Source organism: Chrysemys picta, chromosome 6 (assembly GCF_011386835.1).
Source record: "Chrysemys picta bellii isolate R12L10 chromosome 6, ASM1138683v2, whole genome shotgun sequence".
Lineage (NCBI taxonomy): Eukaryota > Metazoa > Chordata > Testudines > Emydidae > Chrysemys > Chrysemys picta.
In genome coordinates this window covers 110,217,913-110,244,720 of record NC_088796.1, presented here as the reverse complement: position 1 = coordinate 110,244,720, position 26,808 = coordinate 110,217,913, and the positions used below count along the sequence as shown (strand labels likewise).

General features: G+C 45.3%; 1 protein-coding gene across 26 annotated transcripts in view; it reads left to right on the top strand.

Moving 5' to 3' along the window:
* KDM4C (lysine demethylase 4C) overlaps nucleotides 1-26,808 on the top strand; it is a 427,285-nt gene that overhangs the window by 247,930 nt on the left and 152,547 nt on the right. For 17 of the 26 annotated variants that reach the window (XR_010588886.1, XR_010588888.1, XR_010588887.1 and 14 more), the window contains 2 exons: nucleotides 1,135-1,481; nucleotides 14,170-14,281. Coding sequence is in view for 13 of the 26 variants with exons in the window: in XM_005295226.5 (XP_005295283.2) it covers nucleotides 1,135-1,481; nucleotides 14,170-14,281 (459 nt within the window). In the remaining 13 variants the exon portion in view is untranslated. Of the gene's footprint in view, nucleotides 1-1,134; nucleotides 1,482-14,169; nucleotides 14,282-18,504; nucleotides 18,550-26,808 lie in introns of those variants that run through there. The other 9 variants (XR_010588892.1, XR_010588893.1, XR_010588890.1 and 6 more) reach the window with 3 other exon arrangements.

The following is a 26,808-nucleotide window of genomic DNA, read 5'->3' as shown; positions in this document are numbered from 1 at the left end:
AGCCTTGTGGATGTGACAGCTGGGCTATGTTGTTACATGTATGGTGCTGGTAATTGGTGCCTGCAACCTCTGGCTGATACATCCCAACAATTAATTAAAGAAAATATTCTTTATATCTGAAAGTTCTGCATTGATATCAGATGGGACTACTTATTGGTAAATTCTGCAACCAGATAGATGATTTTAATATTCATTGTATACTGCACATGAAATTAATCTTCAGCAGCATTGAAGTACAAAATTACTCACTGTAATTTTTGGTGATTTTTATGTCAGTGCTGCTATTTGCAAACAATTCTTGATATTTCTTATAAATATATTTTCCGTATTTTAAGTCATTATTTCTTGTTTACTGACAGATTTTCACACAGGCATAATAGGTGTAAATTCAGAGTATAAAGTTCAATATGCCAACCTTTTACAATGGTTATTTCAAGTAGTTAAATTGCTTGTAGGCTGTCAGAATAATCATGCCAAGTGCATATTGATAATTTCAACTGATACAAAAATGCTTTTTCTAGTTGTTCAAATTGAAAATGTCAATAGAAAGAAAAACAAGATGTAAAAAAAGTTTTACACTCTAAACTCAATATGCTATTACTTAAATTATTCTTTGATAAAATATATCATTCTACTTTTCAGTCTGGCCTTTTGTTGATGAAATGCTAGACAGGATTTCTAAATGAGAAGCAGAGTTATGAAACTGATCTTCAATTCAGACTGCTGTGAGAATGGTATAGAACAGTGGTCCCCAACGCGGTGCCCGCGGGTGCCGCGGTGCCCGCCGGGACATCTATGTGCGCCCACGTACTGGCCGGCGGAGAAGCATCTGCTGAAATGCCTCTGAGAAGCGGCAACATCAAGAGGCGTTGCCGCTGAAATGCTGCTGAGAAGTAGTGTCATCAACAGGCATCACCGCCGAAATGCCGCTGATTTCCGGCGGCTTTTCGGCTGCGACGCCTCTTGATGTTGCCGCTTCTCAGCGGCATTTCGGCGGATGCTTTTCTGCCGGCCACGGTCCTCAGTGGCTCGTCGTCCGATGCCCACCACACCGAAAAGGTTGGGGACCACTGGTATAGAATAATAATAATACAATATGAAATTTATTAACAAACCCATATTTTTGATACCTAGGGAACATCTGTTCAAACTCACTATTCAGCCCTACTCCTGTAATGCAGAAAATTAAAACAGAAGATGAGGACAAAGAAGATTCCAGTATTGCTTCCTTTACACCTAAGAATTCTACACTCTCCATACCCACATCTGTTAGTTGTATAAAGGAAGAAGACGACTCTTTAAAATCTCAGAATCAGTTTGTGCAGGTTGAATCATGCCAGAAGTCACCTGGATATGCTTCCTTTGAATCAGAGAGCCTGGAAAAAGGGGAAACGAATAGTGTGTCCACAGAGGATGATGTCAGCGACCTAGAAAGCAGTGAAAGTAGCGAAAGTGGCTTGGAACCTGGAGAAATACCTGCCGTAAGAAAAAATGCTTTGAAAATACCCATTGTATATGAAACCTATTGCATGGTGGTTTTAATTTATTCATAATCAAGGGCACAGACACATGTCTAACAACAGCAGACTACTAACCAAAACCTGCTGAACTTTGTGTGTGTTAAGTCCCATTGAGTTCAGTGAGACTTGAGCACATGCTTAAAATGAAGCATGTGCTTAAGGGCTCTCCTGATTGGGGATGATTTCCTGAATTGGGACAGAATTTTATTGCAGCTTACTTGATAATTTTTTTTCTTTTCCTATTTTGGATATCTGGTAATCTGACAGTAGGTAGGCAAGTCTGAATTGTCAGACGGTATAGCTAAGCCCCTCACCTTTTCACTAACTACCAGAGTGGAGGACTCCCCCCGCTATAACTATACTAGGAAACTTAGCTAAAGCCTTTGAAATAAACTAATAATGGAAAAGAGAGCATCCCATGAGAGCAGACGTGGCCACTACTATAAGATATTCAAGTGTGAGGAAAGAAACTTTTTACATATTCAAAGAACTGAGGAAAAATACCTATCATTTACCATGAGTCCAATACCCCTAAAATGTGTTAGGAGGATTGCTGGTTATTCAGAATAGGTGGATAGGAGGAAGGAAACTCACAGGGATACCACAATCAAATTTTTCTTCTCCTGCTACTGGAAAGTCTGGCAGTCCGACATGGGGATATGAACAGCAGTAAATAATCTCATGGTAAGACAAGTGATTTGAACTTTTCTGCCTGTGGCACATAATAGTTTAGTCTCCTGAGGACTGTAATACTGTCATCTGTTTTCAGTTGTTAGGTTTAGTGTGTGGGTTCTGGTTGGTGTTGGTGGCCTGTGATATATAGAGGCTTAGACTGGATGATCTGGTGAACCCTTCTGGCCTTAGACTTTGTGTAATTATACACTGTATTTACAACCACTAGTGAGGATGCTTAGGGAGGCACTACAGATTGTATCACCCTCCTACCAAATGTTGAGGGTTGGCAGATGACTAAAGATAGACCATATAGTAGCTGGCAAAAGTATGTTCTAAAGACAAGGTCACAACCTTGCAGATCTCTTCATAAAGGCTTGAGCTCTTACCACTCCAGAGACTGCGTGTGACCTAGTGGAATAAGCCATGACATTGTTTGGTGGAAACATGTGTGGCTTTATGTGCTTTGGCAAAACATGCTTTGATCTATATGGCAGTTGAAGTATTTGAAGCCTTCTCACCATTAACATCTGGATAATAGCGGATGAAAACATAACTTGACTTCCTGAAGGGTTTAATACCTTAGATGTAAATCTTAATGGCCCTATATTCATCTAACATATGCTTTTTCCCCCCCTTCAGGTGAAATGGATTTAACAGAAGGAAGGTAGTGCAGTTTCCTGAGCTCTGTGGAAATTAATGTTTTACTTAGGAATAAGTGGAGGAAGAGAGAGATTCGTACCCTGAATACTAATTTAAAGGCTAGACAGGAAATCTGTGTACCAGAGGAGGTAAAGATCTTGGTTTGTTCATGGTGTTAATATGGACTGCTAGAAATGGCTGAATCTTGAACTAAAGAGCAGATCTGTTTAGCTCAGATTCAGGATAACCTCGTGCTTTTAGAACTAGGAGTCCTGAGTTCATTCCCTGGAAACTGACTAGACAAGTCATTGCAACTGGTGGGTGATTCAGGGATTTGAAGTACTGTGACCTCTGAAGGTTGTGATGAGCTTCCCCACATTCATCAAGTATATCTTTATCGCCCTCTAGTGGATGGACCACATAAGGAGTGTTCATGAGTTTGCTATTGCCTCTGAGCTAATGGACTGGGTCCTTTAGCTCAGGCAATAGTGGTTCATGCATTCAGATTGAGCGATCTTGGTTTCAATCCTCACAGATGAACCGACCACAGGTGTTGTTACAGAAACAATATTGGACCCATTAATAGTGATAGAAACTTGGAAAACCATGCACTCTTTGGAAAGAACAGCAGGGTACTGTAGGCTCCCTGTAGAGAGCCAATGACTTTGCATTAACTTTATAATTTCTGCGTTGAATCTGAATTTTCTTCTGAACTACTTGGGGACCTTCAAATCCAATGTTGCTCTGTGAGTCCTGTCCTCTTGAGAACATTGGAGAATATTGAGTACATTACCTTTTAGCATTTGAAAGATAGAACAGGCTTTGTTGCCCCTATTTGGAGACAATGACAGATAACTTCTTGTGTAATCTGGCACATCAGTTAATCTTTGGATGTTGGGGGCTTGATGAATCTCATAGACTCATAGACTCATAGACTTTAAGGTCAGAAGGGACCATTATGATCATCTGGTCTGACCCCCTGCATGCTGCAGGCCACAAAACCATCCCTACCCTTCCCTTGACTCTGCTGATGAAGTCCCCAAATCCTGTGTTTTAGTGACTTCAATTGGCAGAGAACCCTCCTGCTAGCGATCCCTGCCCCATGCTGCGGAGGAAGGCGAAAAACCTCCAGGGCCTCAGCCAATCTACCTTGGAGGAAAATTCCTTCCCGACCCCAAATATGGCGATCAGTAAGACCCCGAGCATGTAGGCAAGAGTCTCCAGCCTGACCCTTGTTAACCATTATACTATTTACCTGCCATTGCTCGGTATTCCTCAGCTAATATGTTTTACCATTAAACCATTCCCTCCATAAACTTATCTAACTTAATCTTAAAACCAGATAGGTCCCTTGCCCCCACCGTTTCCCTCGGAAGGCCGTTCCAATATTTTACCCCTCTGACGGTCAGAAACCTTCGTCTAATTTCAAGCCTAAACTTCCCCACGGCCAGTTTATATCCAATCTGTTCCTGGGAAGAGTTCGTTCAACTCAGTATCCATTCAGAATTAATTCTATAACCTAACCTGTTTAACGTAGGTCAATAGTGTGCAAAGTTTTTGGGGTCTTCCTCCTATTTTGTCCTGGGCCTTATACATGTGGACCAAAGAGTCTGGCCATTATTCTTAGAGGTGGAAGAAGGCATAGGGGTAAATTCAGATTTGCGTCTCCTGATATGTCTCATACCAGCTATTGTCCATCATCCACCTCTATTATCATCTATCTCTGTAGAAGTCAGAATCTCTTCTTTGATAGCAGGATGACCAGCCCAAAGGGCTGCCTGTTTCTACTATCAGGACAAAATTCCCTTCTGTTCTATCTGACAGAAGGAAGAGATTTCTTACCTTTGCCAGAAGTTTCCACCACTACTTTATCACCACTCCCCAAAGAACTTCACTTTGAAAATATTGAGGTACCCATCAGTTTGTTTTTTGTAAATCTCTTCCTGATGCTCTTAAATTAATCCGTGTATGTGTGTAAGGGTACGGATTCACCCCTGCGGCACCCCCTACTGGTTGCTTTGGGGAATCAGCTCGTCCAGCATCTGGAGCGCCCTCTGCAGGCCGGTGATCCGCCTGTCCTCTTCTGGCCCCCGTGTCCCTCCCAGGACCCAGTGCCCCTATTACTGGGATGCTGCCCCCTGGCAGTACCCTACAGATCTGGGTCTTCCCTCCCTGGGGAACCCCCACCCACTATTCCCACCTTGCCTCAGTACTAGGCCACTGCCAGTCACCAACTAGCCCCCGCTCCCTGGGGCAGACTGCAGTATAGGCCACTCATCACTGGCAAGGTTTGGACCTGCTGCCTTGGCCTAGCCCTGGGCTGTCCTCTGCAACCCCCAGTACCTGTTGGCCTTATACTAGGCTGAAGCCTGGGGCTTTCCAGGCTGGAACTCCCCAGCTCCTCAGCCTTTCCCCAGCCCTCCTCCACTCAGGTACCCTACCTCTAGATCCCTGCAGCCAGACCCTTCTCTCTCTAAAGGCAGAGAGAGACTCTGCTGAGCTCCTGGCTCCCTGCCTTTATAGGGCCTGCTGAGTCTGTTTGGGGCGTGGCCCCAGCTGCACCCACTTCCCCCAATCAGCTCAGCCTTCACGCTGCCTGCTCCCTGGGCTATCTCAGGCCCTTCCAGGCAGGAGCAGGTGTCCACCCTGCTACAATGTGTGATGGTGTTTAAAGTCATGGATCTCTCAGAAAATCTTCAGAGTAGCTAAGGAGGCATCTGCAACAAAGGATGAAGCAAGGGAACAAACAATTCTTGTAGAACTGGGAAGAGCTTTTTGTCTTTGGCTGGTGGTTAATCAGTTAGGTTATTTGTCCAATACTGAGAGGGGCCTTCAGTAGCACGTAACTAGGGCAGAAGCTGTCAGCATTGCACAGGAAGCCCCAGAATTTTTCCTCAGAAAGTCCTCAATCCTTTTGTCCATAGCTATGAAGTCCTCCTCTGATGGAATCAGTGTTTCCATAAAAAGTGCAGCAACAACTACATCCACTTTTGAAAATTTAAAGTATTTGGATTATGTTTTGGAAAAGAGTAAAATATTGGTATGTGATCATTAAAGTGCCTGGACTGATTAGAAAACTCTCATTCCAAATTAGCTGTATCTAAGGGCTTGTTTTCACTACTGGGGTACTCCAGCTACATTATTCACGTAGCTGGAGTTGACATAGCTTAGGTTGAATTATCCGAGTGTCTTCACTGTGCTGTATCAATAGGAGAGCAACTTACCTAAATCTTCTTGGGGAGCTAGAGTACCGGGGTCGACCTCCCCGTAGTGAAGACAAGTCCTGAGATTCTTTCTTAGAGGAATACACATTATTCCTTTTGTCCATTTGAGAAAATACTATGTTATCATTTCACTAGCTCTGTGAGCAGGATTTTCCTCAGGTTTGTCCAATTGTGGGACAATGTCCATTGATTCTTCTATGAGTGCTTGGTCATGTCAATTCCAATCAAGTGTTTGCGTGCCGCATGCATGACAGCCGGAAGATATTCCCCTAGCAATATCCATAGGATCTGCCTGGGCACCCGCTGGAGTTGCGCCTTCATGGCACCCAATATAGAGCCCTACCAACCTGACCCCCCTCAGTTCCATTTTACCGCCTGTGACGTCTAGCTGGAACTCCCCGTTGCTCTTGCCTCGGCAAGCGCATGTTAGCAGTGTTCATATATATAGTTAGTGTTAGATAGTGTAGTAGGTTTTTTTTTTTTCATTCGGGGGGTCCCCACCCCCCTTTGTTTTTCCCTGGTGCCGGGTTATGCCTCGGTCTTCTGGTTTTTAAACCGTGCTTGGACTGTGGCAGGTTTATGCTGAAAAGTAACCCGCACACTTCGTGCTTGAAGTGTCTCGGCGAGAGGAATCTTAGAGACAGGTGCAAAATCTGTAGAAGTTTTTGTCTCAGGACTCCTAAAGACAGGGAGCAGCGCCTCCAAGTATTGTTTATGGAGGCAGCACTTCGGCCTCAGACAGAGCCGGGCATGGCGGATCCGACTTCAAGACCGCATCCTCAGCGTGCAGCGCTCCGGCACCATCCATGCATGAGCTGCTGCCAAGGAAGGACTCTGCTAGAGACCTCGGCACTGCCATGGCTCCGCCCACACCCAGATATCGGTGAGGCACCAGTCGCACTCCCCAGTGTCCCACAAACAGAAAAAGGCCAACAGAGGGCACTCCCCAGCCAGGTCTAAAGACCAGCTGGCCAATAAACCCCTATCTGGCACCCATTCGGTAGGGATTCCGTTGACTTCTGCCCCGGGATGGATCCAGTCGAGTCCAGACCCGCACCGCTCATCGGCGCACCACCACGAAGACCTACAGCTCTCCTCCACCCCAGAGGCATTCCAGGCAGCAGTGGACCTTTTGGCGCACCCTCACCTCCTAGGCAAGAGAGATCGCCAGCACTGGTTCCGGGCCCAGTACATTCCATGGGCAAACCGGCGATGATGTCGGCCATAAAACCACCATCCCTGTCGCATCAGCTTGCAGCATCGATGGCCCGTGTGGGTGAACTGTTCCGGTCCCCCAGTTGACACCGCTCTCTGTCACCAAGCAGCTCCGCTCCTCCGTGGTCATCACAGTCTGAGACTTCGGAGTCGGAAGCGGAGTCATCGCGCTCTAGTAGGAGCAGAAGATCCTGCTCCCGCCGTGACTGACAGCCCTACCCGGCACCGTGGCCTGGCCAATGGCAGGCTCCTCAGTGGCCCTTCTGGACACCCTGAGCCTATTGCTGGAGTGGCATCAGTGGCCTCAGCTTCTTTCGGGCAGACGCATACATCCTCCACACCGGGCATCCCGGTGGGGATCCATCCACCGACATCAATGGTCTTGGCTCCGATGGCACCTTTGACGACCGTGGCACCAATCATGCCACTGGCGCTGATGGCACCGGTTGCTGCTCCACCCTTGGCACTGATACCAGCACCGGCCGCGGCACTAGCCACAGTTCAGCTGCTCCTTGCCCCAGAGGGCTGAGGGCAAGGAAGAGACCCGGCCACCATTTCATCTTCCTTGTTACCGGATGAGGCGCTGGCAGGTTCCTCAACCACTCTGGCCTCAGTGAACACAAGGGTCCTTCAGCAGCTGCTGAGATGGGTGGCCCAGAACCTTAATATCAAGACTGAGGAGGTCGATCCGATGGTCGACATCCTCTCCCCCCCCCCTTCCCCCCTTGGGCCATCCCGCATCGCACTGCCACTGATTAAAACGATCAGCGATGCCACTAAGAATCTGTAGCAGACCCTGTCCTCATTGCCTCTGATCGCGAAAAGGCACGAGCAGAGATACTTTGTTCCCTTTCGAGGATACGAGCATTTGTGTACTCACCCCCCGCCGGACTCCCTGGTAGGGGACGCAGCTAACCAGCGCATGCACCAGGGCTATCAGGGACCCTCTCCCAAGAACCACAAGGCCAAAAAAATGGACCTCTTTGGCAGGAAAATATACTCGGGGGGGGGGGGGGTTTGCAGCTTCGTATCGCTAACCACCAGGCGGAGGTTAGCAAATACAACTTATAATACTCGTGGCTCAATGGAAATATTCACAGAGCTCCTGCCTACAGGCTCCCATGTGGAGTTTTCTGCGCTTGTAGAGGAAGGCAAATTGATTTCCTGCACATCCCTGCAGGCAGACTTGGATGCAGCAGATGCCGCCTCTCACACCATTGCTTCAGGGGTGGCTATGAGAAGGAGTTCCTGGCTTCAGGTCTCAGGCCTGTCGTACGAGGTGAAGCAGACAATTTAGGATCTCCCCTTCGAGGGCCAGTCTCTGTTTTCAGAAAAGACTGACTCCCATCTGCATAGCCTCAAGGAGACTCAGGCCATCCTGAAGTCCTTGGGCCGCCACACGCCTGCGACCCAAAGGAGGCACTTCAGACCTCCCTAGCCCCCACCAATACAGAGACTGGATCCTCCCCGCCTTACCTTTTCGTTCTGTTTATCCCTGTACTTTCACGCGTACTTTCATGTAGCAATCACTTTGTCCCACAGAAAATACCTCGGTCTGTCAGCGGTGCCTCGTGTATTCACCAAATGCATGGCAGTCGTGGGCGTGTTTCTGCACAGGCGCCAGGTACAGGTGTTCCCGTACCTTGACGACTGGCTGATCAAGGGCCGCTCCAGGCCTCCAGTGGAGGCGCAAGTCGAATTCATCATAGCGACGTTAGACGAGCTGGGCCTTCTCCTCAACAGGGGGAAGTCGACTCTATCCCCCCTTCAGCGGATAGAGTTCATAGGGGTGGTTTTGGACTCAACCCAGGCTAGGGTGTACCTGCAGGAGACAAGGTTCCGGGCCATGGACGACATTATTCGGAATCTCAGGCAGTTTCCAACCACCACAGCACAAAATTGCCTAAGACTCCTCGGACACATGGCCGCCTGCACCTACGTGGTGCAACACGCCAGGCTCAGGCTTCGGCCTCTCCAGTTATGGCCAGTCTTTGTGTGTCGGCCAGTTCAAGACAGTTTGGACAGCATAATGACTCTGCCTCACCCGGTCCTTGACTTCCTTCTGTGGTGGCTCGACCCACAGGTGGTGTATGCAGGGGTCCCCTTCGCCAGTCCCCAACCAACTCTCTTGTTGGTGATGGACGCATCAGACTTGGGCTGGGAAGTGCATTTGGGAGACCTCAGGACACAAGGCCTCTGGTCTCGGCGGATCTGGCTTTCCACATCAATGTCAGAGAGCTGAGAGCGTTGTGCCTGGTGTGCCAGACTTTCCGAGCCCACCTAACAGGGAGTTGTGTATCAGTTATGACAGACAACACCACAGCGATGTTTTATATCAACAAATGGGGGTGCACGCTCCTCTCCCCTGTGCCAGGAGGCCCTCATGCTGTGGGACTTCTCTGCAGAGCATTTGATTAATCTCCAAGCATCGTACCTCCCTTGAGTACAGAATGAGTTGGTGAACTACCTCAGCAGGTCATTCCACAGCCACGAGTGGTCCCTGCGCCCGTATGTCGCAAACTCCATCTTCCAACAGTGGGGGTTTCCCCAGATAGACCTGTTCGCCAGCAGTTTTGCTCCTTACACAACCACAGTTCGGACTCCTCTAGTGGATGCATTCCTCTTCCTGTGCGGAGACCATCTCCTTTATGTGTTCCCATCCCACTCATTCACAAGCTGTTCCTCAAAATAAGGAGGGAACAAGCTTCGATGATACGGGTAGCTCCAGCCTGGCCCTGACAACGCTGGTACACATTGCTCCTGGAAACATTCGTGGAAGCCCCAGTCACCTTGCCGCTCTTCTTGGACTTAATAACTCAGGACCATGGCCACCTTCAGCACCCGAACCTCGAGTCGTTGCACCTTATGGCATGGAAGCTCCATGGCTGAACCCGATGGAGCTGGCCTGCTCGGACCAGGTTAGACAATCCTCCTTGGCAGTAGAAAACCCTTCACCAGGGCGACCTACCTTGCCAAGTGGAAGCGATTTTCAGTCTGGGTGGCGCAGCATCATTCATCTCCAACGCTCACCACTTCTCCTTATATTGGACTACTTCCTCCACCTCAAGCAGCAAGGTCAGTCCATGTCTTCAATAAAGGTTCACCCAGCCGCCATTTCAGCCTTCCATCCAGGTACAGACGGCCAGTTGGTCTTCGCCAACCCTATGGTCAGTCGTTTTCTGAAAGGTCTCGACAGGCTATAGCCACAGGTCAGGCAACCGATCCTGGCTTGGGACCTCAACCTGGTCCTTTCCAGACTCATGGGACCGCCCTTTGAACCTTTGGTGAAGTACTCCCTGCTCTATCTCTCATACAAGGTAGCATTTCTGGCAGCGATAACCTCAGCCAGGAGGGTGTCTGAGCTCAAGGCACTGACATCAGAGCCTTGCACTGTGTTCCATAAGGACAAGGTCCAGCTCAGGCCTTACCCGGCTTTCCTCGCCAAGGTTGTCTCCCAATTTCACATCAACCAGCACATCTTCCTCCCAGTATTCTATCCTAAGCCTCACTCGAGCGGCAGGGAGCAAAGGCTTCACTCAGTGGATGTCTGCAGAGTGCTAGCCTTCTACATTGAGAGGATGAAGCCGTTTCGAAAGTCTGTCCAGTTGTTCGTGGCAGTGGCGGATAGAATGAAAGGTCTTCCCATCTCTTCTCAATGGATTTCTTCCTGGATCACGTCCTGCATCCGTGACTGCTACAACCTGGCAGGGGTGCCTGCTCCTCCGATCACTGCACACTCCACCAGAGCTCAGGCCTCTTCAACGCTGTTCCTGGCGCAGGTTTCCACGCAGGAAATATACAGGGGACGACATGGTCCTCCGTACACACTTTCACCACGCACTATGCAATCACCCAGCAGGCCAGAGACGATGCAGCCTTTGGAAGAGTGGTGCTCCAATCAGTGGAAACTCCAACCCCGCCTCCTGAATTTGGGCTTGGGAGTCACCTGATTGGAATCGATGTGAACAAGCACTCAAAGAAGAAAAAACGGTTACTCACCTTCTCGTAACTGTTGTTTTTCGAGATATGTTGTTCATGTCCATTCCAGTACCTATCCTCCTTCCCCACGGTTGGAGTAGCCAGCAAGAAGGAACTGAGTGGGGGTCGGGTTGGCAGGGCCCTATATTGGGCACCATGAAGGCGCTACTCCAGGGAGTGCCCAGGCCGACCCTACGGATACTGATGGGGGAAAAAAATCTTCCGTCTGTCATGCATACGGCGCACGCACAGCTGATTGAAATGGACATGAACAACACATCTCGAAGAACAACAGTTACTGAATTAATGTTAATGAATTAAAGGTTAATGAATAACCATTTTATTCAGAACTCTCCATAACTTAGAATCATAAAATTGATGGGAAAAAGTCTATCATGAGCTTCTTCTTCTTCAGGCCCTTCCTCAGGAAGCTCCTGTTCTTCCAGCCAAGAGGTAATAGAGGAATGGGAACATTTACCTTCTTCATTCTTCGATCTTTTTTTTGTATGAAAACCACTCGTTTTATCGTTTCACCTGTTATCAAAAAAGAGTCATATATGGAGGGGAGGGAAGGGTCAGGTAATGGAAAACAAGTGAAGGTTTTCATCAAATCTTTGAAACTCTGAATAGGCTCCAGTAAAGATCACTTAGTTCTCAGATGAGTAATATCATGAGAATCACTAAGAATGGACTATTTCTCTTTTTTGGTTGCTTGTTTGTTTGCATGTATGTCAAGGTGGTTTGAAGGATTGGATGAGGAGGATGATACAAAAATAATTTGGATATTTGTGATCCGTAGATAGAGCCTGGACTTCAACAGGAAGTTATCCATATACATGGATGGTGGGTGGGATGTTGATTTAGGGAGAAAGAGGAAATTGAGTTAAGGACCCCAGAACAAATGGAGGATCAAAGGCCATGAACCACTGTCTAATGAGAGGCGAAAGAGTACAGTATCCAGTTAAAATTTCAGCACAGTGGGCTGGATTCATGAGGGAATAGCTTCCCAAGGGCATGAGGCAGAGGAGTGGGGAACATGCTGACTTGTCATTGGAACTGGTCCTCATAGGCTACTGGCTTCGTCAGGTAAAGCAGCTGATACAACCAGGACATCTGCTGCAGAAGCTGATGAAGAGCTCCTGTGGGGCAGCATGGTTGAGACAGGCTCTTGTTTTTCTTAGTTACATCAGCTAGTGTGGCTTTTTTCTGTGGGCTCAGTGGGATTGGGACCACATTTCTGACTTGAAGCTATGGCTTCTGTCTGCCCCCTTGCTTATGGATCTTTAGTCTCCTGCTTGTGTTAGCACTGAGATGGGTGAACACAAAGACATGGTATTGGTGGCATACGAAAAGTACAATGACTCCTCAAGGTATATCTGAAACAGGTGTTGTGTATTGGAGGCACGAGGCTTCTTATCTCTTTTGGACTTCCGAGGTGCATCTAAGGTGCCTTTAGGAGAAGTCCTCATGTTCAATAGTGTCAATTTGTATTTTTAATTAGTACATTTAGTAAAATCTTCTCATTATTACCCACTACAAAATGCACAATTTCTGTTTTCTCATGCTGAGATAAGAGGCAGTCAGGATTATCTTGGAGAAGCAGAACAATTGTGGACCTTAGCGAAAAGAGGAGAATGTACCTGCTGTATGACAGACTGGACCTGCCTCTGATATTAGCAGAGAGGAAGGAAAACTGACTGTTGCATGGCCAGACATACCCAAAGTAGGGGAAATATAATTTAGAGGCAGAAATAAAACAGCACTTGCCGTTTTACAGACATGAAAATTGAACTAATAATTTTTTAGAGAGATGTGAGATTTGAGTCCTGACACCACTCCTCCCCTTGTAATAATATTAAGTACTATAAACATCTTTTCAATGTTGTGATCATACTGTGTAACAGGTTATATTTAATTTATCTGTTTGGGTGCCTCTCAGACATTCCCAAGTGGCTTTTCAAATATTTTCCAGTACACCTCCTCTGTGTTACGGTTGTACAGAATTATATTACAGAGGCTATTAGGAAGGCCAGTCTGCCTTACTTTTTTGCTCAGCTAGTTGCATCTTTTGATGTCATAAACCCAGCCTTAGCCACAACATCCTCCTCCCTCCACTTATTTTAGTAAACAGTATGTAGCTCTGTATTGTAGCTGCTGACAGCCTTGATTTGCTGTTTTCTTGCTCTCAAGGATGTGCATTGTTTTGTCAGTCATCTCCTTTATCTTTCCTCCTTACCTAGACTGGCAAACTCCAGAAGTGATCTCTGGTACTGATCCTTGATAAATGAGGCTGTTGTGACCTGATTCTCCCCCCCCCTTTTTTTTAAAGTACCCATATGATGATGATTACTGACAACTGCATGAAGCCACCACAGGGGGAATAGCATGGCTGGGCAGATAAATGAAATGGCACACACATTTCCATTTAATATCTTATGAGTCAGTGTGATAAAATGTTTTGAAATATACAGCAGTATTCTAGCGTACATTACATTTTCAGCCAGTGTTAATCTTTATTCAGTAAATTTAGCATTTATTTGTTCTATGTTAATGGTTGCTTTGTGTTTCTTTTTAAAGACAAACTTAAATATTGCATTTTAACTTTTAGTTCCTAAACTGAATGGGTGAAAAGTTATGAAGAAAAATTGTGCATGTTTTTTTAATATGTTGTCCTAATACCAAATTGTTTTCCACACCTTTTTCTGAAGTGAGAGATTGTCCCGTCTAGTTATTTTGTTAGATCCAGGAATGTCAGACAAATTTTTGAACAATCAATGAGAGGTTTTTTTTACATGCCTTATGTGAGAATTTATCTAACAAAGTAGATAGTTTATACTATTAGCAGAAGAATGTTCTTGCTTACCAGCATTAGTTTTGTTCAGTTTCCAACTAAACTAAATGTGGTTTCTCCCTTTCAGTTAGCAGAAATTGAAAGAAAGAAAACATGTAAGAGTTGGCGTCATCCACTAAGTAAACCCCCGGCCAGATCTCCTATGACCCTCGTTAAACAGCAGGCAGTAAGTGATGAAGGTGAGCATGGTTTTAATGTGTTTCTCTAAGTATATCTGTCTGTCTTTATAAACCTGTATACATATATATTTTAACTATGACAAAAGTGCTGAAGATAACAGTATTTTGACTGTGTGGGAAATCTAAAGTTGCAGAATAATTCCATTGAAAAGCTTTCAGCATGCTTGCTGAATTCATGGGTTCTTTCTTTCTTTTTCCCCTTCCCCATTTTCACTTAAATTCTCCTAAACATATTAGAACTGTCTTGTAAGAAGCTCAGAACAGTATGAAGTCCTTTAAAGTGCTGTCTGTGGGATGAAGACACTTTCTGTAGCCAGATCTCCTTTGTTGGATTTCACAGCAATTGGTTTTAGCAGCAAACTTTACATCTTATTGTAGGAAGGCAAGTGTAGCTATGACATACCATTTCTAGATCTTAGGAACATCAATCCTGCTTGTTAACTGTACCTCATTGGACTTTTTTTTTTTTTTTTGCATTGTGATTCCATTGTTTTATAGACGTCCATTTGGATCCTTGAAAAGTGGTTCTGGTAAAAGGCATCTGTAGTCTTGATTCATGAAAGAGACCACAGATGTTCCAAAACATCAGAAAGGTTACCGGCAGTCTTTATTAGACCTTGAATTCTGGCCCCACAATTGGTTAAAAATATAAAGGGAAACAATTAAATAGACTGCTCTCTCTCTCTAGGTTTGACAAAGCCATTTTACTGTATCTATTGAAAATGGAGAGCTACTGAGCATATCCCACATACATTCCTTATTTTACTCCTGAGGGCATTCTGCGCCAAAAAAATAAAAATTCTGGGAACAATATTTTAAAATTCTGCACGTTTTATTTGCCAATAAATAAATACAGAGGCTCCAGCATGGTAGTGGGGAGCACAGGCCACTGGCTACATGAAGGTGGGAGAATCACCCTGTAGCCCCCACCCCCGGGACATGGACTCAGCGGTAAGGCTGCACCCGAACCTGGCAGTGCACAAGGTCTGGGGCTGCCCCAGAAACACCCTGGGGCCCTGCCCCTCTGCTCCAGACGCATCAGGTATGGGGCGGGCAGGCAGAATCCAAGTGTGGAGGGGCTGTATAGGGGGATCCAGGTGTTGGGTTAGAGGATTCTGTGTTGGACAATCTGGGTGCAGGCAACTCAGTGTGTGTGGGGGTCTAAGTGTGGGGGGATCTAGATGCACAGAGGCTCGTTGGGCGGGGGGAGGTTCCAGGTGCAGGGACAATGGGACTCTGCAGGGGCTTCCAGGTGAAGGTGGTTGCAGTTCAGTGGAGGGGTCTGGGTCTAGGGGTCTCCGGGCGGGGGGGGGGAGGTCTGGGTGCTGGAGGCGTGGGGCTTGGTGGGGTAGTGTCTGGGTGCAGCTAGCTGAGGATCAGTGCCATGGGGGTCTGGTTGTGCCCGCTCAGGGTGATGCAGGGGGTGAGGCATCAGGGTGGGGGTTTGAGTGCAGGGAGCTCTGGGGGTGATCTGGATGCAGGGGTGGGGGTCTGGAGGCAGGGGGTCTACAGGTGCTGGGGTTGAGGGTCACTGTGGTGGGGTTTGGGTATGGAGGGCTAGGAGGATTCTGGATGTACTGGGTGAGGCTTGGCAGGGGTTTCTGGGTATGGGAGGTCCGGATGCACGGGGATTGGGTGGATGGGGAGCAGCTCCCTGTACAGTGACCCCTCCCCCCACAGCTGAGGAGCGATGGGCAGGAAGCAGGGGAGGATGATGAGCTTCCTGCAGCTGTGTGAAGTTTCTGGGGGTGGGTCTGAAACAGCTCCAGCCACTCCTTGCCGGGGAGGAAGAAGCCTCATCCTCCCCTGCCTCCAACCCAGCTGGGACTAGTAGCTGATCCCGCCTTAGGGTTAGGAGCCACTGGCTGAGGTGTCCCCAGCCCCACTGTGATTTACCTCTCCGCTGGCTGTTCTGGGTGTCTGAAACGATGTACCCGTGCTGCTAGGGAGTGGTGCGGCGTGACTGCTCTTGCAGCTTCTCTTTGCTTCCTGTCAGAAAGTCATTTTTCTGTGAGGAAGCAAAGAAATCTGCAGGGGACATGAATTCTGTGCATGTGCAGTGGTGCAATATTTCCCCAGGAGTATCATTTATACCATTCGTACAGTTATACCTGTAAGTTTCTGTAACAGGCAAAGTTCAAGATTTTAACAACCAGGGATCAGATTCTCAGCATAGCTGAAGAGACTGGCATAAATGTAGGCCAACTAAAAGCAAAAATAGCCCTTAATGAAATTTTAAAGCTACCCAGGACTGCCTCCCTATCCTCATTTCTGACACAATTCCTCCTCTGTGGGGGAATCAGCAGCAGCAGCATTAAGGTAGCTTTCTGCTTGCTTTGGTGGTGCACAAAGGAGATGGTTTCAGGGCAAAGAATCTGGCTCCTAAATTCACATTTAAGCAATTTAAATAATTTTCAAAAACACTGAGCACAGAGCAGCTCCCATTGACTTCCAGGAGAGCTGCTATATACTCAGCACTTCTGAAATGTAGTACAGTCGCTTCGATGCCTAAATAAGGAGCCTAATATTATGCACTCCAATCTTTCCACAATATTAAAACTGTGCACCTTAAAGCTAGATACCACCATAGACTGGACAGTTTTTTTAATAGATCCAAATAGAATTGGGTTTCTCCCATAATATTTCAATCTGAGGGGGTTGTGAAAAAATAGTAAGGTCAAAATGATATAGTACAGCCATCAAGCTATTCAGTATTCCAGCTTCACTCATGTATAAGGTGCTTTTGCTTTCCTTAACTGTTATGAGCAATGGTGCTTGTGTGCGTGTGTGCAGGGCTGGTGCAAGGATATTTTGCGCCCTAGGTGAAACTTCCCCCTTGTGCCTCCCCTCCCCTCCCCCCGGAGCATCGCTTATTATAAACTTTCAAAAATGAACACAGTGGAGTCACATCTTACGCGGGGGTTAGGTTCTAAGATCAGCGAGTAAGAGGAAAATTACCATAAAGTATAGTACACACAGTATACAATAGAACAGGGGTTCCGTTCATGCAGGAACCGGCGGACGGAACCCCAGATGCTGGCCCCGCTCAGCCCACTGCCAGCAAGGGTCCCAGGGCCAGCGGCTGAGACCTCAGCCCCCTGCCAGCCAGGGTCATAAGAACATAAGAGAGGCCGTACCAGGTCAGACCAAAGGTCCATCTAGCCCGGTATCCTGTCTACCGACAGTGGCCAATGCCAGGTGCCCCAGAGGGAGTGAACCTAACAGGCAATGATCAAATGATCTCTCTCCTGCCATCCATCTCCACCCTCTGACAGACAGAGGCTAGGGACACCATTCCTTACCCGTCCCAGCCGGCAGCTCCGCTCAGCCTCCTGCCGGCCTGGGTGAACGGAACCCCGGGCCGGCAGCGGGCTCAGCGGCGGCCAGGACCCGCAGCCTGCCATTAAAAAAAAAAAAATCAGCTCGTGTGCCACCTTTGGCACATGTGCCATAGGTTGAGGACTCCTGTTCTAGTGTATACTGTGTGTACTGTACTTTATGGTAATTTTCACTATACACAATGTTCTTCTTACGCGCTGACCTTAGAACCTAACCCCCGCATAAGATGTGACTCCACTGTAGTGTACAAAAAAAATTTTGTGCACCGCTTTTTGGTGCCCCCAAATCTTGGCGCCCTAGGCGGCCGCCTAGTTCGCCTAGTGGTTACACTGGCCGTGTGTGTGTGTGTGTGTGTGTGTGTGTGTGTGTAAATATACTAAAAAGCAGCCCTCATCCCTCAATAAAAACCCCAAACACCACCACCCAAAGGCAGTGCTTTTTCTTATTTCCTCAACTCTTGGGTCACTGCACTTTCTTTTTCTTAAAGCCTGCAAACTGTAGCATACATTTCATTTTCATAGCTTGAACCTTGTGGCACATTCAAATTCAGTTTTTCACTCCAGAGCATCAAGCAGTATTTTGCATCCTTTCAGGAGATGTAACTTATGTAATTAGGGAACAGTTTAGATCTGACATTCATACACTGTGTGATGACATCCATTTAAAAATATTTTAAAAAACGGCAAAAGTTCTCTCTTCTGTTAAATGGAGAATAAAGGCCTTTGTTTTTATCCCATCATAATTTTAAGTTTCACTGCATGTTTTTTTTTTCCAAAAATGTAGGATTAATATATATGTTAAAGCCCTAAGTTACAAAGGAAATTTGATCTTCTTATGTGGCATATTTGGTAAGTAGTGCTAAAAGAAGCCTCTTTTCTCCTCAGCTACTACAGACTCATCCATAAACAGTTCCTGCAGCTAACTTGATGGTACTGTACTTTTGATTTGAATGACTTATCAGACATCTCTTATTAAAATATCGATCATGGCCTCCTGAGTATGTTTTCAGGGTTGACATGCTAATAAGATATATCACAGTTGAAAGCAGTTTTTATTTCAGGTTTGCAAGCACCAGCTATTAACAGTTGGGAAAACAAAAAACAAAACCCTCTATCTCGGTCAAATTCCTTTGCGTGCGCTTCCAATAACAAAACATTCATTTTAGGGGAAAATACTTGAGAAAAAGTACAGAGCAATTCTGTTGGGTTGTTTGGCTGTATTTTAATAGAAAGGAATATGGAATGTATATCGGCTTTTAACATATAATAGTTTTTTTAAACAGCATATTTTGATGATAGTTTTAAAAAAAAATGAGTTAAGGGAGATTGAAAACAACCATATACTTTATTTTAAACAATTTAATTAGCATAGTTACATTAACATAAGCCCTTCTTTATTTAAATCATTCACCTCCACGACAACAATTATTTTTGGGACAAAAACAAACAGAAATGACAAACTCACAATAGAAACTGATGCAAAGCAAGCAAGGAAGCAATACGGTTCTACTTCCATCACGTTGCATTTCTTTTTCTGCCTTATTTTTGGCATTCATCTAGGTGGCTGCTCTTAGAGGAGCTGGGACGGGCAAATATAGTTCACTTCTGAACTTGCTGACATTGATGGGCTTGAATTTCAGTAGTGCTGAGTGCTGACACCTCCAGTGAAGTCAATGTGAGTGCTGAGCATCTCTAAAATATCAGGTCTCATGTGTTCAGCACAGCGGTGCCAGTTGCTTATTAAATGACGCAACATTTTTTATTTTTTTTTAGTTTATGAAAAGTTACTACACTCAAGTGTAGTTTTTGAAGTGTAAATCCAGCAAAGACATGAATTGGTATGTTAAATTCATGTCTACAAAACACTTTGTAAAGGAATGCAAAAGGTTGGACCCTGTAGCGGGGTGGTCACCCGCTCCGGCCTTAAAGGGCTTAAAACTGCCCAGGAGAGGGCTGTGGCTGGGGAAGGCTGAATGGAGAAGCAGCCTCAGCTGTGGCCATGCACCAATTATAAGAGGGCAGTGGGCAAGGAGCAGACAGTCTCCCTCTAGCTGAGGCGGGAGATGGACCTAGCTGCCTGAGTGCTAAAGGGTACTGGAGTGGAGCAGGGCTGGGGGAAGGCCAAGGGAACTGGGGAGCTCCGGCCTGGAAACCCCCCAGGCTGCAGCCAATTAGGTACTCGGGTTGCGGGGGGCAGCCCACGGGTAGGCAGAGGCAGCAGGTCCAACCCCCCCTTGCCTATTGTGAGTGGCTTTTACACTGCAGTCTGCCCCAGCGTGCGGGAGATAGATGGTGACTGGCAATAGGCCACGACTGAGGCAAGGTGGGGATAGAGGGTTGGGGGTTCCCCTGGGTGGGGAGACCCTGAGACTGCAGAGGTATTGCCAGGGGGCAGCACCCCAAAGACAAGGGGCACCAGGTCCTGGGAGGGACACGGGGGCCAGTGGCAGCGGGACACTGGCCTGCAGAGGGAGCTCTGCACTGGAAAGAGCTAATCCCCGGAGCGACCAGCGGGAGGCGCCGCAGGGGTGAGTCCCGCACTGTCACAGCCCCCCTGAATGTGTAACTTGCACAGCCTCCATCTATGAAGGCCTACCTCCAGACATAAGCTGCAACCGTACAGGCAGCTTAAAAAACTCTTCTGCAGCCATTTTTGTTCTGTTGGATAACACAAATTTAACAGGGCTGGCATGTCTCTTCCAGCGTTATGCATTCAGTCAGCCTCAGCTAAGTGTCACTGAATTGCATGTGGTAATTATAGTTGTTTCCTTGTCCATAAGTCTCCCACCTTATTCTAAGCCTAAAATCTCTCATTTGTTTCTTCTTCCTTTTACGTCCGAAAATGTCTGAACAGATCAAATTCACCAAATGCATTACTTCAATTAGCTGTTAAGCATCTTTCTGAACATTAGTGACAGCTTAGACACATGATCCATATCTCTGTAATGTTTGCATGCCTTGAGGGGCTAGATTGAGTGGATTTCAGACAGTGTTACAGTAATTTTACACAAAAAGGGCTTTATTCATTTTATAATTCATTTGGTAAAGTAATTAAAGATTTAAATATGTGGTGGTTTGGAATGAAGTTGCTCTTTTTAAATGAGAGATGATAGTGGTTGTGGTGGATGATGGCTCCTTGACTAGAGCTAAAATAAAGTATCAGAAATGAGGATCTCCACCTCAACCTGGATTATTCTTGCCATAAGCTGGTCAGGTGGCACAAACCTGGCAGTGAATTGCAAAGATTCTGTTGTCTCCATGCTGTCTTCTGCAGCAGGCTGTTAGCCTTCTAGCATCCCTATATCTATTGTCACAGAAGCAGCAGTCTAACAGCAGGTCACGTGTCTCCTGGCTTTTAGCTCCCCTCCCGTTTTCTCTCTTGAACAGGAAAATTATCTTTCTGGTGACATCATTTGTGTGTGTGTGTGTGTGTGTGTGTGTGTGTGTGTATTGGGGACGGGTGTGAATTGGTACCAGCTAACTACTGGGCACATGTGGCTCTCTTGCTGTGAGAAGGGTGAAACAGTCAATGGAAATGGTGGGTATTGCTAACAGTCTGAAGAAGTCCCTCCATTGTCCCTTCACCCTCCTCTCTCTCAAGATTGTGGTGATCTTGTATGCTAGGTTTCCCGGCTTGGTCAAGATGGAGATGGTTTGTACTTTGGTACCACTCTCATTTCTCTCTGCTCCTTCCAATTGTCTAGTTTCCTGATCTTGTCCTTTTCATTCTGACTTCTCATCATGCACCAATTACAGGCCAGCAGCCACCCAGTTCCTAGCTTCGGTGGGCGAAACCACAACAGAGAGTATAGACTTTGGTGGGAGGAGCTTGCACACAAGATGGAGACTGAATGAGCCACTAAAGGGAAGAGCAATGCTTGCCCCTTTAGCAAAATGAGGCCTCATCAAGAGGCAGCTGGAGTTAGGGGACCTGAATCACTGACACCAAGGCAATGCCAAGGTCACATATATTTAGTGGGAGTACAAGAGCTCTGTTTACAAGGATGCCAGTTTCTTCAGTTATTGCCTTCTGTCAGGAGGCTCCAGCTGCTTGCTACGCTCACCATCCTACTGTCATTCCTCTCCCCACTTCCATGGTCTCACTTTCCTCCAATCCCGCTTGTGGTGTGGGAATGCTTCACTTTGTCCTCACAGTGAGGACACAGTTTGTCCTCTCATCTCTCTGTGCGAATCCAGTCAGCAGCATTCCTTTCTCTTCCTGACACACCAGCTGGAGAGCAGTGGTTCGATGAGCATCGATCAAGGGGAGCATCTGTTTGTTAACCAGAATATGAATACCAACATCTGGGCAGAGGTTTTTCTCAACACATATTTGAACATCGATTGTCAAATATCAAAAATGGTAATAGCAAGTGTTACGGTGTGCAAAATACTCCATGCTCTAGAGCATCTCTGTTGGGATATACATCTATCCTATAGTGATGTGTAATAACCAGGATTAGTTTGGCTTGTGTCATATAAGAGAGCTACCGCAAGAAAGACTGCTCCTGTTGCAGCATCTGCTGATCCCCTTGTTTCTGAGCTGCTGCTGCTTTTACTGTCCAAAAAGCTGCTGCAGCCTCACCTGCTGTTGGTATTAATTCTGTCTCATCTAATCTGTTCTATCTAGGCCTTTCTACAGCACTCAGTTGCTCTGCTTTCTGTCTTCCTTGAGTCTGTTGAGTCATGGGTCTGATCCAGGGGCATTTTCCCAACCTTTTTATTAAGTTGTCCTTGTATCCAGGTGTATTATAATAGGCGATAACTATCTGAAGTGTAGAAAAACCATAATGTGAGCTCTGAAATAAGGGCTTGATTTACTCTGAAAACACCTATTTATACTGATTTAGCAATTCCTCTTGGTCTTTCTAGCTAATATTTTCTTACACCGTTCCGCCTGGACTCTATTTTTGCAGATGATTTCTTATATTTCCAGTCTTTTGGGGTTGACCAGTCTGCTGTTTTTTCAGGTATTCAGGGAGATGAGTGATCTCCTGGCAAGGAAATGTTAGTATAACAGGAATATTCTTATAACTAAATCATTAGTATAACTGTAGGTTGGGCACTTCATAGCCTGTTAACATCTGTGGTGTGAGACCCAACTGTCACACTCTATGTATACTTTTGCTGGGTATATTCCTTGGGGTTGCATAAATTTCCAGTTTGTTTAATTTTTGAGGAGTTCTTTGAGACTGATGAATGATCATCTGCATGGGGCATGAGAATATTAGGTTCCCAGTGGATTATGATGCATGGAATTCAGTTCTTTCTCCATTAGCAGCAACCTAAAATGAATTAAAAACTTAAAATTATGCAAGGGATGTATGCAAGCTCTGGTGATACATACTTGGTGATGTGCTTCTTTGAAGTGTTGTCAGAAATACAAAATAGATGAGGCTAAATGGAGTTAATGAACTGGTCTTTTTCTCTAAACCTTTAAGTGAAATTAGTGCTCATAGAAGGAGCGGTATTGAGAGCCCTGGAGACTGAAGTCATTTATTTGCTGCAAGCCAGCATCAGCAGTGCAAGTTTCTCACTCTGCCTTCAACCTTATTCTGGAGGTTACACCGTTTGGGTGAGAGGAGAGTTCAGTTTCTACACCCATTCAGTCCTTGTCCTCTGTGTTGATACTACCAACTAGGTGTCCGATACTATTAGAATTGTGTGATTTGGACACCAGTCCACTTGAAAATGGATTGGTTAATTTACTTCACATATGAATTTACCATTTACCTTTGGAGTCCTTCCTAGATTCAAATTCTGTGTTTGATCACGGTCATCTTAGTCTCTAGGAGAGGTGTATTCACATAATCAAACCAATACTAATTTTGGCAAAACTCTGTATGATTGGCAGCCTTTGTTCAGAAGTTGGGAGGTAATGCCAATATCGAGGAGGACTGGAATATCATACAAGAAGATCTGGATTACACTGAAAACTGGAGTAATAGAAATGGGATGAAATTTAGTAGTGCAAAGTGCAAGGTCATACATTTAGGGACTAACAACAAGAATTTTTGTTGTAAGCTGGGGACTTATCAGTTGGAAGCAACAGAGGAGGAGAAAGACCTGGGTGTATTGGTTGATCACAGGATGACTATGAGCTGCCAATGTGAAGCAGCCATGAAAAAGACTAATGCAGTCCTAAGTGCATCAGGCAAGGTAATTCCAGTAGAGACAGGGAAGTGTTCGTACCATTATACAAGGCACTGGTGAGATATCATCTGGAATACTGAGTGCAATTCTGGTCTCTCATGTTTAAGAAAGATTAATTCAAACTGGATCAGGTGCAGAGAAGGGCTATTAGGATGATCAGAGAATGATAAATCTACTTTATGAGAGGAGACTCAAAGAGCTTGGTTTATTTAGCCTAGCCAAGAGAAGGCTGAGGGGATATACCATTGCTCTCTATAAATACATCAGAGGGATAAATACCAATGCATGGGGAGGAATTATTTAAGTTAAGCGCCAATGTTGACACAAGAACCAATAGACATAAACTGGCCATCAATAAGTTTAGGCTTGAAATTAGATGATGGTTTCTAACCATTAGAGGAGTGAAGTTCTGGAACAGCCTTCCAAGAGGAGCAGTGGGGGCAAAAATCTTAACTGGCTTCAAGACTGAACTTGCTACGTTTATGGAGGGAATGGTATGATGAGACTGCCTACAGTGGCCTTGGCTAGTAGCAAATATCTCCAATGACCAGTGATGGGACACTAGATGGGAGAGGGCTCTGAGTTACTACAGAGAATTCTCTCCCATGTGTCTGGCTGGTGGGTCTTGCCCACATGCTCAGGGCCCAACTGATTGCCATATTTGGGGTCAGGAAGGAATTTTCTCCTGGGTCAGATTGGCAGAGATCCTATGAGTTTTTTGCCTTCCTCTGCACCATGGGGCATGGGCCACTTTCAGATTTAAACAAGCGTAAATGGTGTATTCTCTAAATAACGATTTAAGGACTTCAGTAACTTAGCCAGAGGCTATGGGTCTATTACAGGAGTAGGTGGGTGAGGTTCTGTGGCCTGCAACATGGAGGAGATCAGACTAGATGATCATGATGGTCCATTCTGGCCTTTAAAGTCTGAGTCTGTGTCTAAGAAGCACCTCTGAACTGGAATTGCAGGTCTACTTCTGATGTGAACTGAGAGGTATCAGCAGACCTATGTGGGAAAGCTTGCCCGTGTCTGAACTACGTTGTTATTTTTTTTAGTTGTCTAGTATTAATAGTCATTTGCTACTATAACTCCTGAGTTCGCCTATCATTTTTAAAAGAGGCAGTGCATGCTAGATGTGTGGTTTGTATCTTAATTTTTCTGTCTCCAACAAAATTACATATGGAAATAAACCCACAATACAAGGGAACAGAGAAAAAGATACAGACATCGTATGTTCACTTTAACACATCTGTAAGATCCTCCGATGCTATGGTGATGAGCAGTCTAAGATTCTACAGTAGATAGGGATGATGGGGGAGAGAAAGTTATCTTCAAGAGCTAATGGCAAAATTAATACATTATCTGACACTTGGGCAGCTATTCATTGGAATTTCACCATATTTACTAAGCTGCATAATGGCTGGAGGAAGACTTGTCCCATCAACCCCTGGCAGAATTTCAGCTTTTTGTTCATAGGATTACTTGCAAGTTCTTGCATTTTGTTTTTACTTACTTACTTACTTTTACTTACTTTACTAACTCTGATTTCATTATGACCTGGGGCATTTTCTCCAATAATTTCTCTGCAGCGTCAGGGCTGGCTTAGGTATTTTTAGGGATTCCATTATTGTAACAATGGTTCTTTCATGAGTTCTCTTCATCCTTGGTTTCCTTGCAGAATTGTTTGTACACATTTCAATGTAAATCAGTTTTTTAAAAGAAAATCTGTCTTGCTGTATGTCTGTCTTTCCTTGTTATGCTTATTTTGATGGAATTAATGTCTAAAGGAAGAATAGCAATGAAGAATAGACGGGATTGGGGAATAGGGTGACCAGATAGCAGGTGTGAAAAATCAGGTCAGGGGTTGGGGGTGGGGGGAATAGGTGCCTATATAAGAAAAAGCCCCCAAAATCGGGACATCTGGTCACCAGAAAGTGCTGCTCACGCTGCCAGATTTGAAAAATAAGTGGAGCAATACAGTATGAACTGCATGTCACACTTCAAATGTTAATAATGTTTGCATAATGATTCCTAGTCTTATGTTCAATTCAGGCTTATTAGCTTGTGGTAATATACTTTTATATTGAATACAGTCATATTTCTGCTCATTTAAGCAATAAAATGCAAATTCAGCAGAAATAGTAAGTAGATTAACTATGGATGCTTATTTGTTGGCCTGCGTTATTTGGGCATAAAGCATTAGAATCTGTTTTTGACTAAGTTTTGCATTGCCCTTATAGTTTACAGTTTGAGTTAGCATGTTTCTTCTATAATGTTTCTAACATTTTCAATAGCAGTCATGAGTCCAAATTGAGTTTGCTGACTTCGACTGTAAGGTAAGAACAGGGAGGGGGGAAAAGACTATTGTGACTGGAAAGAGCAGCTTGAACAAGAGTTTGATTGAATTAGGGGGAAATTGCTCATTTTATAGCTATAGTATTTATATTATATTGCAATATAAATCAAAGCTTCCTTTGCTTTTTTTTTTATATTCAGTCACAACAGCATGTGAAACGTACTGAACAGCAGCTGCTATTCAAGTCATATAAGATATATTCAGTAATGTCATAAGCAGGTTAAGCAAGTTGAATGGAAAGTAAAATCATATGTGAAGATGCAGCTATAGATTGACTGACCATGAAACCTAAATTGCTAAATTCTAGTTCAAAGTCCTTATTCCTTGTTTGGTCTATGAAAGTACCACTTTACTCTGCTCTTCCATGCATTACTTTGGCGGGGGAGGGAGGAAGCCATTAACCTTTTGACACGGGCTGATCTATTTTTGCCACCATTAGCATTAATATATTTTGTATTAGCATATTGTATAGCAGGGTAGTAGGGTCTTGGTTTTAAACAACTTGATTGTGGCATTTTTTGTTTGTTTCGTTTTTGCTATTCTGTAGTTTGAGTACTCAAATATAGGGCAGGTATTTGCACACTTCTGCATGTTGCTTTGACAGTACAATAACTCCTCCCTTAACATCGTCCTGGTAATTGTTGTTACGTTGCTGATCAGTTAGAGAACATGCTGATTCA